This window comes from Amphibalanus amphitrite, unplaced genomic scaffold (genome assembly GCF_019059575.1).
Source record: "Amphibalanus amphitrite isolate SeventyFive unplaced genomic scaffold, NRLGWU_Aamphi_draft 000883F_arrow, whole genome shotgun sequence".
Classification (NCBI taxonomy): Eukaryota; Metazoa; Arthropoda; class Thecostraca; order Balanomorpha; family Balanidae; genus Amphibalanus; species Amphibalanus amphitrite.
The window spans coordinates 115,596-132,436 of NW_024882377.1; the positions used below are offsets into that span (position 1 = coordinate 115,596).

Here is a 16,841-nt window from a genome sequence, read left to right on the forward strand (position 1 = left end):
AGCATTTCGCGGAGACGCACAAACGGATCAGGTAAGCAAAGCCTGACAGTGTCGTTTCTTGTTCCCCTTTGACTATTTTAGTTTTATTCCGCCTCCTGGCCAGCACAACGATGCCTTTATTGACAGTTATCAACAACCAAGAAAAAGTATTATTAAAAACTATCGAATGAGTAAAAGTGTATATTTGCAGGCATAATTTTCTTTAGAATAGGTATACACATGCAGGATACGTCCCAAGATGGATAAAAGTACATGGCAGTGCATTCACTATTACTTACTTTTGATTTATAACTTGTAATTGTCCTTGCGAAAGCGAATGTAAAATCTTTATAATGAATTATTGCTGTCTTGAAATGGAAGCCTGCACTAAATTTCAGCAACATGAATGAAAGATAGTGCGTTAACGGGAACATAAAAAGTAAAGTAGGTACATAAAAGTTGCAAAGTTTCAACAAGGGATCTTACTATGGCTCATAATTGATATGCAGTCAGTTCAGACGAAGGATCAGTTAAGGTCTTTCTTTTCCTCGAATAAATTTGAGGATGGTTCTTCTCTGCATCGATGAGATATTGCGACAGTTCCTTCGGCATCAACAAATTCAGTGTCTTGACCAACAGTAATCACAAAATTCCCTCTCGTCAGTCGCCAGATCAATGGCCAGCGTTTACTGCTGCCGTAGCCTGTCATAGCCTCGTTACTTCATTTTGTCATGCCATCTTGCTGATATTGTTCGTCAGTTGAATTTCTTGGACATAGGGCTTCACACACACTCTCCCCTTCTTTTACTCTTTCTCCAAGGTGTTGATCACTCTCCCCTCTTTCTTCGCCTGATCTCTGATCCAATGCAGCCCATTCTTCCTATAGAACGTCTCATTCACCACCGCAATAGTAGCATGTTTAGGACCTCGCAGAGGCGCGTCCTGACCACCCCACCCATACTGCCAAGAAGAACAGACCTCGAATGGGAACCTCTGGTCTGGGTACAGCTTGTTCCTGGCCCGGAGGTACTGGTAGCGACCCTCGCCGTTGTAAGAGATGCCGTCATACAGCAACGCCTTGGTGGCAGGATCAGGAGGATACATGTCCAAAGAGACGCCCGAGTCAGGCTTCTTGGGAATTGGTGGAGGAGGTGGCTGCTTCTTCATGTGGTACTGCTTGTCGATGACGTAGCTGGTGGAAGGATGCTCGATGGTGGGTACTTTCTTGACGTTGAAGCGGTCACAGGGGACTTTGAAGTCAGCCAGCTGAGGGTCATTTATCATTTTGTGGAACTCGTTGTCGAATTTGAGCGCCCATCGCATTCGAGTTTCGGTTTCATTGTGGATGGATTCTTTCCAGAAATTTTGCCATTGAGTGTCTACGGGCATTGTTCGCGGCATGATTCCGGCTTTATTTGTCTGACTTTGAAGTAAAACAACACAATATTTTGTACTGAAACACAACTAAATGCTTGTCACTTATAATTTACAGCGGGAACGAACTAAAATTTGGAGCACGACTTGCCAATGATGCACGTCGATGAAAAGTTGTGTTTCCTTGCATTTGAAATTTAGGCTTATGACACGTGGATTGAGTTGTTTTAGGCCGCAGTACGGAATGTGAAGATACATTTGTACAATATATCGATACAAAAAACGACTATCCAATAACACATATCCATTTAACATTTAAAAAAAATTCACGCACAAGCCTTACTACATAATCAATCAGTATTTACACTGATCATGTATCAACAGCAATTGCGACGAGCTAATATCTATTTAAAAAAAAAACTTGTTGCGTTTTACGGTGTTGGAGTATGTAGCGATACTGCTTTAAATAGACCCCGCAACCCTGACCCAGCCGCCAATGGACTGCAATCCCAACAACGCCTCGACAGCTAGTTGAACCATCCACAGGCTGATCCAAAGGGGCATTTAGGCCTATCAACAACTGTGTCTCAAATGAATGAAAATGTGCATTTTTGCACAAAATAAAAAAAAATCAGTAACATTCGCAGCACTAATTTGCTTAGAAAGGTGTAGCACTACAGCCATGGTAACGAAATCCAAAAAAGAGTCATTGGAAAGTGGATAACAATTTTTTTCGGAGTGTGCTCCCTTCTAGAGTGACCTCACACGACTTTTCTGGAAGTGCCGATGGGTTTAGGGTTGGACTCATAGACCCGGGAACAGGGGGGGGGCAGCGGGGGCGCTTGCCCCCCCAACTTGAGAGCCGAGGGGGCGGCGCCCCCTCAACATTGAGGCAGCGAGAAAAGATCTTTCCTCCCTTTTCCGGACTTTTTTCCTTCTTGTTTCCTTCATACATACATCTACGCATCAACACAAGGCATTTTTCTTGTCATCTGAATGGCTTCTCCTGATACAGTAGGTATCGATTTGACAACATCTGCTATTGACTATTGTCATCCCGCTTTGATTTGGGCCTGATCGTGGCCATAAGTTTGGCAGGCCAGATTTTATACTGCACCAGCTTGAGTCAACTTTGAGAAATACATAACGTACAACGGTGGTAAAATCGTTGCTATTATAGGTATAACACAGTTTACCCGCTCCGGATGTGATGGAGGGGTGTGGGGCAATGAGTGCACTGACGTGGCGCCCTCGGAGGGCCGGTATGGGATTAAAGCTCAGCGACACTAAGGGCTTGTGTGGTGCCTTCGGTTATCGGTAGCACCCTCAGATTCACCGGCGTAGGGCCCTCCGAGCCGCCGGTAAGGGGCCTTTAGAGGCACTGGTGTAGGGCCGCCATGCAGGTGCCGGTGTGGGCGCTCAGATGTGCTAGTGTGATTTTCTCAGAGGCGCCGATGAGGGTCCTTACAAGTTACAGGCGTTGCTGTGGATCCTCATAGACGGTGGTGTGGGGCCGTTACAGACGGGTGTGGGGCCTTTAGTGCTGCTGACGCGAACTCTCTACAAGCCGGCAGGGAGTCTCAGTGACCGGCAAGGGGACCTTACGCCGGCAGAAGAAGTACTGTGGGGTCCTTAGAGACAGGCCCTCATAGGCGCCGACGAGGGCCCCACAGTTGCCGTTATGGGGCCCTCAGAAAATTAAGTGTGGGACCATCACAGGCGGGAAATGCCCCTAGAACTGGCACCTCATAGGCCGGTAAGACCTCTCAGAGGCCAGTAACGGGCCTTTGGAGATCACCGAGGTGTCCTTAAAAGCCGCAAGAGGCCCTCAGACGCCGGCGTCGGACCCTTATGGAGATTTTAGTGTGGCTATTTAGGGCCCATGAGGTGCTCTGACGAGCCCCATGGGGCCCTTCTGAGTAGAAATATGGCCATCGTTAACCCTCAGCGGTCAAATGGCGCCGCAGGGCCCCTCGGACCCGAGGGTCCCCTTTATCCCGATGGGGGGGGGGGGGGGTACGTGTCCCCTTAGACCCCTAGGTACGCCACTGCTTCATATGCATCATGTCAGGTATTTTAGGCTCGCCCCCCCCCAACTTGAAAATCGTTCCCGGGCCCCTGGGGTTGGTTTATGCAGAGAACCATAGGCGGCGGAACGGGGAGGGCACCGGGGCACCGTGCCCCCTTTGATTTTGACATTTTAACATTAGCCCTATGGGCGTTGCATGGAAAGAATGGGACCAAAAGTCGGCAGTGCCCCCCCCCCTTAATTGAAGGTGTTCCGCCGCTACTGCAAACTCACGTAAAGTTGTCGCCGTGTCGTCTGCGCTCGATATCGTTCCGCTCCTGAAGATGGCGCCGTCGTCGCTCCTCCTCCAACAGCTGTTCGGCGCAAACAGCTGGCGGCGCGCGCCAATCGTCACCTGCGTCACGCTCGTCACCACGCCGGCCACGCTGCGGCGAAACTGGCGCAGGAGAGAGCAGAATGTTGAGTAAAAAAATGGACGGCGAAAAGACAGAAAATGTAGGCTTTCCAGGAGAAAAAGGAAAACGTTCCGTATCACATCACTGCTTTATGAATGTTATTATTTGTGTACTATAATGTAGCAGCAATGAATAACGATGGCCTATTGACTTCCTATCTAATTTGTCATAAAAAGCTTAAGCGCAAGTTGCTGTTTATAGTACCTACACATGACACAGCCATATGAATCAAGCAAAATGCATGCAAGACGCATAAACATTGCCGCTTATAAACGTGTTTCACAATTACCGCTACGTGACATTTTTTATCGGTCATGATGAATATAATGTAACATGACTTAGATGTAGGCGATTTGGGGCGTGCGACAACTGCATCACTTATCGATACTGTCTGGAGATGTACAATAAGGGCATCACATTAAAAAACACAAAGGTAGGTTAGGTAAATAACAACCCCACTTTAAAAACGTTATTTGTTCATGTCATGCAGGTGTAGATACCTAACTTTGGTGAAATAAGATCGGTTAACGGTTTTATCATAATATTGTGCATGGAAACAGAAAAAAAAAACGGTGAGCAAGCGTTAAATGTTAAAGTAGAATTTAAATCGCCGTTGTGCAAATGCTGTGCGAAAAGGAAACAAACACTGCACTGGTGAAACATCTAAAAAGCAGCATACTAGGGACGTTCCAAAAGTAATGCCTCCTATTTTTTAACTCAAAAAGTTGATGAGATTGGAAGATGGGGGTGGCGTCATTAAAACGAACATACTTTTTTTGTTCTACGTTTATTTTTCTACGTAGTCACCACTACTCTCAATGCACTTTTGCCAGCAATGAACGAGAGCCTTGATGGCTGGCTCGTAAAAGTCAGCGCCCGCCGAGGTGGTCCTTTTCTTCACGGCGGCAATGACGGCGTCGTTGTCTGGGAAGCGCTGCCCACGTAAGCCGTCCTTCAGAGGCGCGAACAAGTGGATGTGGAAGTCGGATGGTGCCAGGTCAGGACTTTAAGGAGGGTGTGGCAGCATGTCCAGCCGAACTTTGCCACACATTCTGTGGTCTTCAGACTCGTGTGTGGCCTAGCGTTGTCATGTTGCAAACAGAATGTTTCTCTTCTTTTCTGGCCTTACGTGGGCTATCCGGGCCTTCAGTTTTGTCAACGTTTCAACGTAACGGTCAGAGTTTACAGTCGCTCCTGGTTCCAGGAAATCCAAGAGGATGACACATTGCCTGTCCCAGAAGACGGTGCACATCACTTTGCCTGCTGGCGCCCGGTGCGCGGACGTCCGGAGCGTGCTTTGTCTTTGACATCACTTTCACCGCTCTCAAAGCGACGGACCCATCTGCTAACTGTGCTCGCATCCACCGCGTCTGCTCTATAGACCTTCTGCAAACGTCGGTGAATGTCGATGGGTGCATTCCCTTCCCTGTGAAGGAATTCAATGACGCATCTCTGCTTCTGACGAGTTTCCGTGACGAACTTCGTTTACCAAGACGTCACGCGGTAAATAGCTGTGATAGAGAAATGAAAATTTAAAGACATGTGAGTTAAGGTTAAGTCATGATATGGTGCAAATTTCAACGCCCTCCGATCATTTGGGGCGGAGTTAAAAAATAGGAGGCATTACTTTTGGAGCGACCCTCGTAGATCGCCAAAATCAGGTTTGGCTTGTGGTCAAGGCCACTCACAGGCTCGCCGCTCCGATATGGCACTGGTGGACATCGATTTTGGAATCGAACCAATCACCGGCTCTAGAAACGTACCGTGTGACGTCATCAGATCAATTATAGCCACTTAACGGCTCTAGGAAGAAAACTGACCTAAGAAAAGTCATTTTTAATGTCGTTACCCATTACCCGATCAAGAGATTCACTAAGAACCAAGACGTTTATGAAAAAGCCTAGGACCTAGCGAACAAATATGGACAGACTTAGGCATGTTAAATTAGTTATTCACGGGTTTTCATGTTTTTCATTTTAAATTTCGACTTAATATATAGTAATAAAGAAACTTCTAAAGAAAGGAAGCTACAGCGGACTGATGCTCCTGCCAGAAACAGCTCACACATGACCGAAGACTACCAATTGAAAAAGAGTTTAGTGCCATAAATATTCGCAAATGTAAATTATTGTGCAAAGAGGTTTTATCTGAAGCAACTGTCAGTGAATTGTAAATGATTGACGAACGTAATTCATCGTGCTTCCAATCGATTGTCATAACTTGGTGCATTAGAGGTGCTTTTTATCAGGGCTTCAATTTTCTCACCTTTCCACGTGACGTTCCGTTTCCGGGTGCGCCAGCGGTTATAGGCGCGTACTGCGCATGCGTCACAATGCCAGCGCCGACTGCCGGCGTACGGCTGAAACCCTGGTTGTGCCGGCCGCCGACAGGAGGCACTAGTGGAGCGAGTAGGGGGAACGTAACGGCCCACCGGGCGGTGAATGGACCAATCACGTGGCTCGCCGGCCCACCGACTGCGCTGATTGGTTGCAGGTTCAGTGGGGGCGGGGCCAGGACGGGGAGGTTGGGGTACGGAGGTTTGGGGGGGAACCGGTCTCACTGGAACACAGGGAAGAGGCGTCGAAGTGATCAGAGGCCTCTCACTGAAGCTGATCTCAGACTGGCTCCGCCCACTGGCACTGCTGATTGGTCGGAACTGACGCGGCTGACCAATGGGAGACATCGCACCACCTTGCCGACCAATCGGAGACAACGAAACTCCGGGACGACCAATGGGTGAGCGGGATCCTGCTGCCATATGTCTCCATCGGGAATACAACTCCTCGTCGAAAGGACCGTACGCCTTTCCACCATCTTCTCCTCCGCTTGTTTTCTGACCTTGTCGCATCGGCTGTTCTTGCCAAACACCCTGACTCCAGCTCTGTCTGTTAGCAGCTTCATATCCCTGCATTCGGTTAGGACTCTGTCTCAAACTCGGACTCGACGTCGACCTCCTCGGCTGCGCTCTCTGCTCCTCTCTCCGCTCCTCCTGACTCTGCAGCTGCCGCTTCAGGCGGTCCACCTGCCCACGACGGACTCTCCTCAACGTCTCTCGTTCTCGCTCCACAAATGATCTCAGATCCTCCAGCTCCTCACTCTCGACTGTCGGTCGCCGAAGACGGCGCTGTAGTTCCACAATCTTCCCGAGGATCTTGGTACGGGAGATGTACGCTCCAAGCTGGCGGAGGTTCCTAGGTGGGCTCCAGCTTCTTGCCCTTCCACCTCTCGGGCCTACTCCGCCAGGTCCTGAGGAAGCGACAACAGCCTCAGCTGCATGAAGTTCTTCAGATTCTTCATATCTTTGTGCCAGGGATCGCACGGCACCGGCACGTGGAGCGCCCAGATGTGGAAGACTCGCCGCCTTGCTCAGTCGCGGCGCAGGGACAGGACGATGTCGTTCTTGGCGCGCTGTCTCCAGCATGTGACGAATCCGACGCACTTCACCTGGCGCTGGCTCGAGACGATTTCTCCTCCGTAACAACGTGGCCATCGCTGTGGTCGTCGTCGTCGTCGCTGGTCGCGGAGAAGTACAGTTTGGAGGAGGCGATGCGCGTCGTGGAGGTGAAGCACTTGGCACTCGCACTGGTGGCCCATACCGCCGCGGCGGAGAGCAGCTTCTTGGCCGGCGAGGAGGGGAGTACGACCATCCACGACCCACTGGGGAAACGGAACGCGATCGGGCGAAGTCGTCAAATGCCCGATGGAAGTCATCTGCGTACTGCATGGTGTCGTTTTCACCGAGTTGCGAGCGACGTCCGAGCTCTACTGACGAAGCAGACCGTTCGGGAACGTATTCGGGAGAGAGAAAACGTCTCTGGGTGCCACGATGTCGCAGGGTACATGGAAGAGAATTGAATCTTGTCTGATCATCGTTGGCAAGTTCTTGTCTACCGTTTGAGATCGCGTTTTCCTCTGCCTCAGCAGCAGCTGCAGCAGCTTCTCTTTCCCATTTATAAACAGCTCGAGGGACATCCCCTGCCTCCACTTCCCTTTCAACAACCGTTTGAGCTGAAGAGGATCGAGACAAAGAACTGCGGACTTCTTCTTCCGCCTGCACCGACATCGGACGACGCAGTCTTGCCTGACGTCGCTCACGCAGACGTTCAGATCTTTCCACCAGCTGCTGGCGCTCTCCACGAGTCAGACAGCTGCGTGGCGGTGGTGGAGCGGGCTGTCGAGTGTTCTGGGTTACCAGCCTGGTCTCAGAGCGTGACCTTTCAGGAGTGAGGACAAGCATGAACTCGTGAGGGTCAGTCCTGCGTTCGCCGTCTTCTGACAGGTCGACAGAATAACAAGTGCGAGGCGAGATGGCTGCCGAAACTGCCGGACTGGCGCTCTTGGACCGTGGTGGAGCCAGGCAATCCCTACCACGCGGAGCGAACCTCTCTGCGACTTCGCGCGAAAGAGCCAGTGAGAGACGTCGCTGTTCGGCAGCGTCCGGGATCTGATCGGGTCGCGCGCGATGGGCAGCATCGGTCTGGTCATGTCGCACCCGCTGTACCGTATCGGCCTGGTCGGTTCGCATCTGGTGTACGGAGTCAGCTCGGACCGGTGCTGAGGCTGCAGATGTGCGGTCCCTCGGTTCAGGTTCTGACGCAGGTCGAACGTGCAGTGACGTCACTGCTGCAGCTGCGGAGACTGAACCACCCGGCGCCACATCCACAAACTTCCTTGGCTCACTCTGGCTTCTGGTTGATCCCGCTTGGCTTCTCACTGACTCTGACCGGAGACTTGTCTGAGAGCCATAGATTCCGTTCAATCTATCTCTCAGACCCTCCATTTGCCTTGGTGATAGGGAGCTAAGAGACCTCCGCACCCTTCCAACTCTATCAGATGCCGTCACTCTTCCGTGCCAAGTGCCAGCTGACTCTTGCCGCTCTTGTTCCACGATGGAGTCAAACTTTCTCTTCAAGTCCTCCACCGACTTCTGGCGTCTCTCCAGGCTTCGGTCTCCTCTCCATCTCTCTGCAGGTTTTGCGGACACCCGACTGTAGAACTCCCTTCTCTTTTGCGCTTCATCCAACTGCTCGCAGATCCGCTTCATTTCAGCCAACGCGCGCTCCTTTGCTCGAATTCGTCGCCAGGCCTCGTAGCTGGGGAACTCCCTTCGTCCAGGTCTGCTGCACGTCTCAGTCAGCCTCTCCAGTTCCATCAACCTCTCGAGGCTGTGGTAGTGTCTGCGCAGTTGACGAAAGTGAGGCGACGCCTTGGAAGCCCGCAGCAGACGCAGCACATACAGACGGTACTGAAGCGGATTGAGGTGTGGGCTAGGACTTACTTCTCGTTGACTCCTCAGGCTTTCCAAACTGAGACTCAGCGGTCTGGATCGGCGAGGCTGGACTACGCGCGAGTCGCCTCCATCCTGATGACCGACTTGATGCATGTCACGACACAACGATGCACTGAGTCCTCGTACAAGAGGAGGAGACTTCATAGTCAGGTCGGGATTAGACAACGTGCTTCGGAGTCTCTCAAAGTGGTCTATGGCTTCGCGTACAGGAGAAGTTTCTCTCACTTGGTCACGTTTCTCTTGTTCCTCCATTGCGGTGACCAGCCGTTCCAAGTTCTCGAACTTCTCTCGCAGGGTTGCTGTTGTCCCTTCAGGAGGTCCTCCAGCGAGACGAAGCGCCGTTTCGGTCGCTGAGAGGCGAGTCCTCAGCATTGGGATGTACGACGCTGCGCAGAACCATTTACCATCCGGCATACGGCCTTCTTCAAACCTTCCATCTCCTTCTCCGATGGCATGCGTCGGTCTCAGAGGCGGACTGACCTCCATACTATCATAACCCGTCTCTGTGCTCGTTGACAGCACTTTCCTTGGTGACCTCAGGCTGGAGGATCTCCGCGGGGAGAGAGCCCCACGCGAGTCTCCACCAGCGGAGGCCGTTGCTGGTGCCGTCGTCACCGCCACCGTTGCCGAAGTCGTCGTCCTTCCTGAAGACGTCCCTCCAGCCGTGGTGGTTTGTCTCCGCGTCTCTCCGCTCACAGTCCTCGGCAGGGTCGAGGACCTGTAAGGAGACAGTTGACGTCTCACTGGCACAACACCTTTCTCTGTGTTGGCGTGAGAGGTTGCGTGCGCCCCACGAGGGGTATCCACCCTGCCTGTCCTGAGGGCAGGGTTGGTCCCTGGGGCACGCGCTGAGGCAGTTCGAGTGAGCGGACGTCCACGAGGCGGTGCGGGGCGGCTACTGAAGCTGTGCGCACGGGCGACACCACGGGATGCAGTGCGAGATTCGGAACACGACTGGCGGGAGTCCTGATGGCCGTGACGATAGGTAAAATCATGCTGGCTTTGGTGATAATCATAACAACGAACATGACCACAGCCATACTTTTGCTCTCGGACATTTGGAATGTGCTGACGAGAGGAGCCCGTGCGAGAAGGTCCTGCGGTCGTCGTAGTGGAAGCCCTGGTTGACTTGGTGTAGCTGGCTGAGGACGACGCAACGAGCGAGGGGGATGACAACGCCGGACGAAGACGGGGCAACGACTGACGCACAGGACGAGCAAGGCTACTTGGCGGACTGAACACTCGATCTCGTTTACCTCCCGCGCCATCTCTAGTGTCTCCCTTCACAGATGACGCTCCCGACCGACCGGCTCTTCCAGCAGGATTTCGCCAGCCACGCGACGTGACGCTTCTAACGGGAGAACTCACTGACGAAGAGCACACAGAACTCGTTTTTGATGACTCTCCTGTCGTGCGTGGCGACTCGGCAGCGGCTCCAACAGTTGCCTTCTCAGAAACCGGTGGTGAGCTGGCACTTCGTCTCTTCACGCTGGAGTCTCTCTCGCGACTCTTCCCGGATCTTCCACCAGCAGTCTTTGTAGTTTTGTCGGATGCGGTCTTGATCCTCGGCACAGACTTTGAACGCACTTGTGGAGCGTTCCAGCCCCGCTCGCGTCGTCTGAGTGCTTCCTCGTCCTCACTGTCGGACCTGGTAGCGCGGCGTGTCTTTGGGGTACGTGGAGGCGTCACAGAAGAGCGTGAGGCTGACTGACCCGAGCGACGACCACGGCGAGCACTGGGGCTGCAGCTCGCCTTGGCTTTCTCGGTAGTCGTGGTGCTCGGGTCTTGGCGTATCTCAGCGTGGGTGGTATACGTTGGAAGGGACCGATGCCGTTCGCCGGAGGCAGATGGAGATCTCTGACGATTGTTGGAGGCATCAGTTTTACTGGAAATGCTGCGCTCAACACGTGATTCAGTTTCAGACCGTTCCTCTTTGCGTATATTGCGCCCTCGCGCTACTACATGATGAGATTGGTGATGCGCGACCGATTCATGTTTCTCGTACTTTTCTGAATGTCCCTCACTGGTATTCCCTTCACAACCGTCTGGATCAGTCACTGTGGCATCCTCAAACTGTCCCGAAGCATCATCATACTGTCCAGACACAGGCCCCGTCTCCTGACCCAACTCCTGCTCCAACCTTTCATGAAGCTCCTGTTCCAGCTCCTGCTGTAGCTCTCGAGCATACTCCTCCTCAAATTCCTGTTCCAGCTCTCGTTCCAATTCAGCAGTTTCGATCGCCTCGACTTTCTCCCTGACACTGCCATCAAGGCGCAGGATTTCGCGAGCAGCGGGACCATACGTCACCTCAACGTTCAGCGTGCGGTCGCTGTCTCCCGACTCTGCAGCTGAGGAAAGATGAACCAAAGATCGACGTGTCTCCCCGCCACATGACGTCATGCCTTCAGTCGGAGACGTCACTCCTGGATCGGGAGAATCGGACGCGTCATCGTCCTCAGTAGTTACTTTTGGATGGGTATCAGTCACCTCATCACGATCAACTGCGTCTTTGTTCTCGTTTGTCTTCTCACAACGCACCGTCACTTCTTGGGATATCTTTTCGAGTGAATGTGCTCGTGTTGTTTTTGTGCTGGTATCTCCATATTTCTGCAGTGTGTGGATGTGCGTGTGCGTCTCTTTGTGAGTATTATTTACACGCGTCTCCTGTACATCTCTTCTTTCGTTCTCCTCGTCGTTTATCTCCTCAATCTTCACACCATCATCCCCAGAACCCAGCACGAGGTCCCAGCCTCTCCTGTGAGCTTGTTCAGCTCTCTCCAAGAGCGCCGTCCATCCCACTGCCGCTTCCGCCGCCGCCTCTGCTGCTCTGTCCTGCATCGTGAACACATTTCCAGTCACGGGTCTTCTCGCTGCTAGAAGAACTTCAGAAGGCCTTCGCGAGGGCGACACGTCTGCAGCAGTATCAGCTCTTGCGAAAAGCCTGCGACGTACGGACTCAACTTGCTGGTGGTAGCCTGGCTCACGTTCTGTCTTCAGGCTACCACTTCGGCGAAGTCCAGAACCTCTACGGAAAGACGAACCACGATCGGGGGAGGTTCCAGTCGAGGTTACACGAGGAGGCGACAGAGAGGTCGACACAGAGCCAGTGTTGGAGCGAAGACTTGCCGATCGGTAAGGAAGACGACTGGAAGCAGTACGAGCTCTACCTCGACCCCGTTCAGAAACGTCAACATTGCCAGACACATCTCCAGGGCGTCTTCCTTCGGTTCCAGCTCCGGTGCCTCGATCCCTCCGACGTCCGGGTGAGGAAGACCTTCCAGGAGAGCTCTTGCTAGGCGAAGAAGATCTCCCCCTGCCACCACTGCGAACAGTTTGACTCCAGCGTACCAGAGTTGGATTCCAGCGTGACTGGAGCCTCCGAGGAGGCGACGGATGGTCCTCACCCTCATCACCCCTTCCTCGTCTGTTGTCACGCTCCCCACGCTCGCTGGAAGCATCGTGTGGACGATGCCTTACAGACATCGTCACCCTTGTTCTCGTGTACTTCACACGTCTTCTGTGACGTCCCTCAGACTCCGACCTCTCGTGTTCCGTCGGGTGGGATTCCTGAGGTTCTTCCCCAGCGAAGCGTTCAGAACGACTGAAGGTTGAGTAGAGGGGAGGGTACACTGGTCGGTCGCGATGTGGTACGCTGTACAGAGGGGGTACAGCGCGGTGTGGTACCGAGTACAGCGGTATAGAGGTACCGCTGAAGGGAAGTGAAGGGTATGCGGGTTCTTCGAGTGAGAGATACAGCGGGTTCTCTCGATAAACTGACATCACCAGGCGGTTGGGACGACTCTGTTGGACGCCTCAGGATCAGTCAGGCTGCTTCTGTGAAATAGTAACAGAGAACAAAACAAAAGCGGTCGTTAGAAGGTAAAATAATCATATGAAGAAACCATATAAGAGAAAGAGAGAAAGAACATACGAGGAGGAAGAGAATTCAAAATATGAAAGATGGCAACAGATGGCATGAAACAAAACAAAGACTTAAACGAAAAATTAACCTGAATAAAAAAAACGAAGACAGAAACATCCCCATGTGCAGAAGTCTGGGGCAGATTTATGTGCCCAAAACCCAACATCACACGCAGCCAGTGCCGGAGAATATCTAGACCCCGCAGAAGAAGAAGACTCAGTGCAGATGTGCAAGTGATTGGATGTAACTCCACCACTTCTCGTAAGCCACCAGTTTATCCATGCCGTCCCTTCGCCGTGCAACGACCTTCTGTCAGTCCATGGATTCAATACCAACTCTCACAGTGGCAAAGTCAATCTTTGCAACAGGACGAAGAGTTGGGAAAACGTGAGACCAGCCAGTGCAAATTGAGATCTGAGCCCATCACCTGCGATGCCTATGGATAAGACGAGAATGAGCATTGTCAGCGCGAACAACCACCACCAAGCGTACAGTTGAACAGGCAACGGAAGTTGACCAATCAACTTGCACACCATCTTTAGTGAACCACCCCACAACCTCGGAAAGAGTCCTCAGATGGGGAAGTAGCATGTCGCAGCCGTTCAGGTGCTCCAAAACCACGGTCTTACAGACACCCATTCTCCCATCTTCTTCTAGACAGAGGTGCCAAACTGGTTTGACAGCAAAGCCACCACTGACATTTGAACCCTGTGCAATTCACCGTTTCAGTTGTGCGTCGAGAAGGGCTGAAAGATGCGGGAAAGAGGCGAGGAGAGATGAGGATGATACTGTGATTTCATGACAGTCTGGCTGTCAACAAGTGGCGTGATGGTTGCTGTGACGCATGCGCAGTGAGGTCCCGTCAGTGACAGACCGGTGCAACTGTGACGTTTATTGGTCAAGAGCCAACACAAATAGCACTCACCTGCTCCGTTGATGATTTTTTTTACGGCTCCGTTGATGATTTTTTACGATAAAAACGTTAGGTTTTGCCACAAAAAATGTCTGAAGTAACTGATACATTTGGGATACCTACTTTCAAAACAAAGTGCTTTGAAATTTTTCAGCTTGCCTAGGCATTGTCTTTTTGACATTTTATCATGCTGCTAATGTTTTATAATGTAGGGTAAGGTGCCTAATTAGCGACCCACTTAATTTGAACCGTCATTGCTCACGCTCTGTAGGTGCCACTGTGTTACTGGCTTGATTTTCGGAGAGATCGTTCATTTTTCTATTAAAATATAGTCATTTTCTGCCCCAATATTCACTAACTTATTTGTAGTGAGCATTTTGGCAAACCATTGCAAAAAACGCTAATAGGGAACTCTTCCCGATTAGCGACCGGGGAGGGTCGCTAATAAGTCTATGGGTTTCCCCATGTTAAAAATGGCAAAAAATGCGACGCCTGAAAAGATGAAATATGATCTCAAAAAAGGTAGCCTATACGCAAAGCACTCAATTACTCGAACAGGAACGTTTATCCAACACATTTACGTAAGTAAAAACTGATCACGTGATGCACCGAAGGCGAAAAGAAGGCGGAAACCCAAATTTTGCGAGCTATCTTGTATGATATTCGAGGTCCGCGCTGAATTCGGCACCCTTGCAGTCGGTGACGACATTTGGCATCCCCTGCCACACATTGCAAGCTTCACCAACACCTCATTTTCATTTCTCTCTTTTCCCCTTTCTTTCTCTTCTTGAGCTATTTGCGACCATGTCAGGCGCAAATAGGAAATATGAGTTGCCACACATTTTTAACCGTCATGCTGTGCACAGTTGAGCGATTCACTAGGGGAAAACGGCAATTAATTAAAAAAGGAATGTCGATTAAGAATAAAGAAGGTGCATCATCCTAATGTGCATCGCTTTTCGTCAGAGAGGGCCCAACTACACACGTTTTGGATAAGAAACTCGTCATTTTTATTTAAACTCACCTGGAACGTCCCACCAGAAACATCGACGACCGGAAAATAATTTAATTTGATAACCAAAGTATGGCTGACCTTTTGACGATGTTTTTACCCCGTTTTCTCCTGCCAGTTTTTCTGTAGGGAGGTAGGTCGCAAATCGGAAAGGGTCGCTAATTAGGCACCTTACCCTATACCTAGTTTCCTTTACCTCTACAGCTATTACATCCTACATACAGCCGAAATTTGCGACACTTTTCAGAGCAGCGCTAATATTTTTGACATTACTTGACTTTCTCATCTACACTGCCTATTCGTCAAAGCCTTACGTTCATTCGGGTTCAATCATGCGGTCAAAAGACAGAACATATCCGTCAGTGTTTCCACCTTCCACCCGGGGAAACAAGTCGTACACTGTGACCCCTACTCTCACTCACAATTCATTCCACTCCAACTCTCTCCCTCACTCACACTCCGCCCAACTCGCTTCTCCAATCCACTCCACTTTCTGGTCTCCAACACTGCACCTGGTGCCGATCTGTCACCACTCAACGGCACGCCGACTACTGGCTTCCGTGTCTCCCGAATGGAGGTGCCCCAGACCGTCTTGGCACGTGCCGACTGACAGAGGCGGTTCCAGGCGCTGGGATGGGGAGTGGCAACCGTCCGCCGCAGGCTAAATTTATCCCTAGTGTCGGAAGTTAATTGAACGATGACGTTTCACGCGTGTCATTTGCGATGACATTTGAAAGCGGATTGCGTTTGCGAGAAATAGATAATATTTGATTTGAGGCTCTGCAACGAATAAGACTGGGGAACTCTTGCGGATTACCATTTTTAGCAGTGTTTACTTTGCATCGCGTACATATTGATTTGAGGCGCACCCAATGAAAACCTGTGCCAATCCCAAATAATGTTTTTTCCCTTGCCACTAGTTATTTGATTCGTGACATTTATTTCAAAATTATTATTTTATTTGAAGCGGCAGACAGCCTATTGCAACATATCCATAGCTATAACCTTATTCTCCCATCATTCACCTTCATTATCACTTGCAGTGGCGGATCCAGGGGGGGGGCAAAATGGGCATTTGCCCCCCCCCCCCAAACGGCATGATTTTAACATTACGCCTATGGACGATGCATGGAAAGAATCGATAAATTTTTATGGTTTGCCCCCCCCCCCCAAACCTCTGAGCTGGATCCGCCTCTGATCACTTGATTGCCTAATAACTGCACGAGCGTGTTTACCCGTAACCAAATTGCCTTCCACAAGTACCTATGCCATAAAATCCGCAAAGGACTCTCTCTCTCTCTCTCTCTCTCTCTCTCTCTCTCTCTCTCTCTCTCTCTCTCTCTCTCTCTCTCTCTCTCTCTCTCTCTCTCTCTCTCCTCTCTCTCTCTCTCTCTCTCTCTCTCTCTCTCTCTCTCTCTCTCTCTCTCTCTCCTCTCTCTCTCTCCTCTCTCTCTCTCTCTCTCTCTCTCTCTCTCTCCCCTCTTTCCTCTCGCCAGTGACAGCCGGTCCCACCAGTTCCATGTGGCTGGACTGCCTCGCGGCTAAGGGCCAACGAAAACAAAACCCTGCACTGGGGATGGGAAGGGGCTGATGGGAGAGAAGTTGACATAGCCACGCTGCCAATTCGCCACACCATCAAAGTTTAACCAAAGCACTGCAAATGATTCGCTGGAATGTGCTTATTCATCGATAAAAATAATATAAATATTTTCTTACAAACGATTGTCAGAAATCAAAGAAGTCAAGAATACTAGAAAAGAAAGCTTGTTTCGCCTACCATAACACTATTAACGTTTGCATTTAAAAGAGGGAGGGTAGGATTTATATGGCCCGATGGGCTATGTATGGACCATGTAAATTTCAGTTC

The 16,841-nt window shown here is 50.9% G+C and overlaps 2 protein-coding genes across 26 annotated transcripts in view; both read right to left on the reverse strand.

Annotated features, from left to right (window-relative positions):
• Positions 1–16,841, reverse strand: part of LOC122367622 — a 100,798-nt gene that overhangs the window by 15,826 nt on the left and 68,131 nt on the right. For 13 of the 25 annotated variants that reach the window (XM_043340897.1, XM_043340898.1, XM_043340900.1 and 10 more), the window contains 2 exons: positions 5,526–5,588; positions 3,656–3,818 (listed from right to left, as the gene is read on the reverse strand). In XM_043340897.1, the coding sequence (XP_043196832.1) occupies positions 3,656–3,818; positions 5,526–5,588 (226 nt within the window). The remainder of the gene's footprint in view (positions 1–3,655; positions 3,819–5,525; positions 5,589–16,841) is intronic. The other 12 variants (XM_043340905.1, XM_043340919.1, XM_043340906.1 and 9 more) reach the window with 1 other exon arrangement.
• Positions 168–1,528, reverse strand: LOC122367623 (protein ATP6V1FNB-like). The gene has a single exon (XM_043340923.1). The coding sequence runs from the start codon at positions 1,378–1,380 to the stop codon at positions 784–786; it is 597 nt and encodes a 198-aa protein (XP_043196858.1). The 5' UTR covers positions 1,381–1,528; the 3' UTR covers positions 168–783.

What these genes read in the sequence shown, in the direction of transcription:
- LOC122367623 (XM_043340923.1), bottom strand. Translation starts at nt 1,380, where the DNA reads ATGCCGCGAACAATGCCCGTAGACACTCAATGGCAAAATTTCTGGAAA.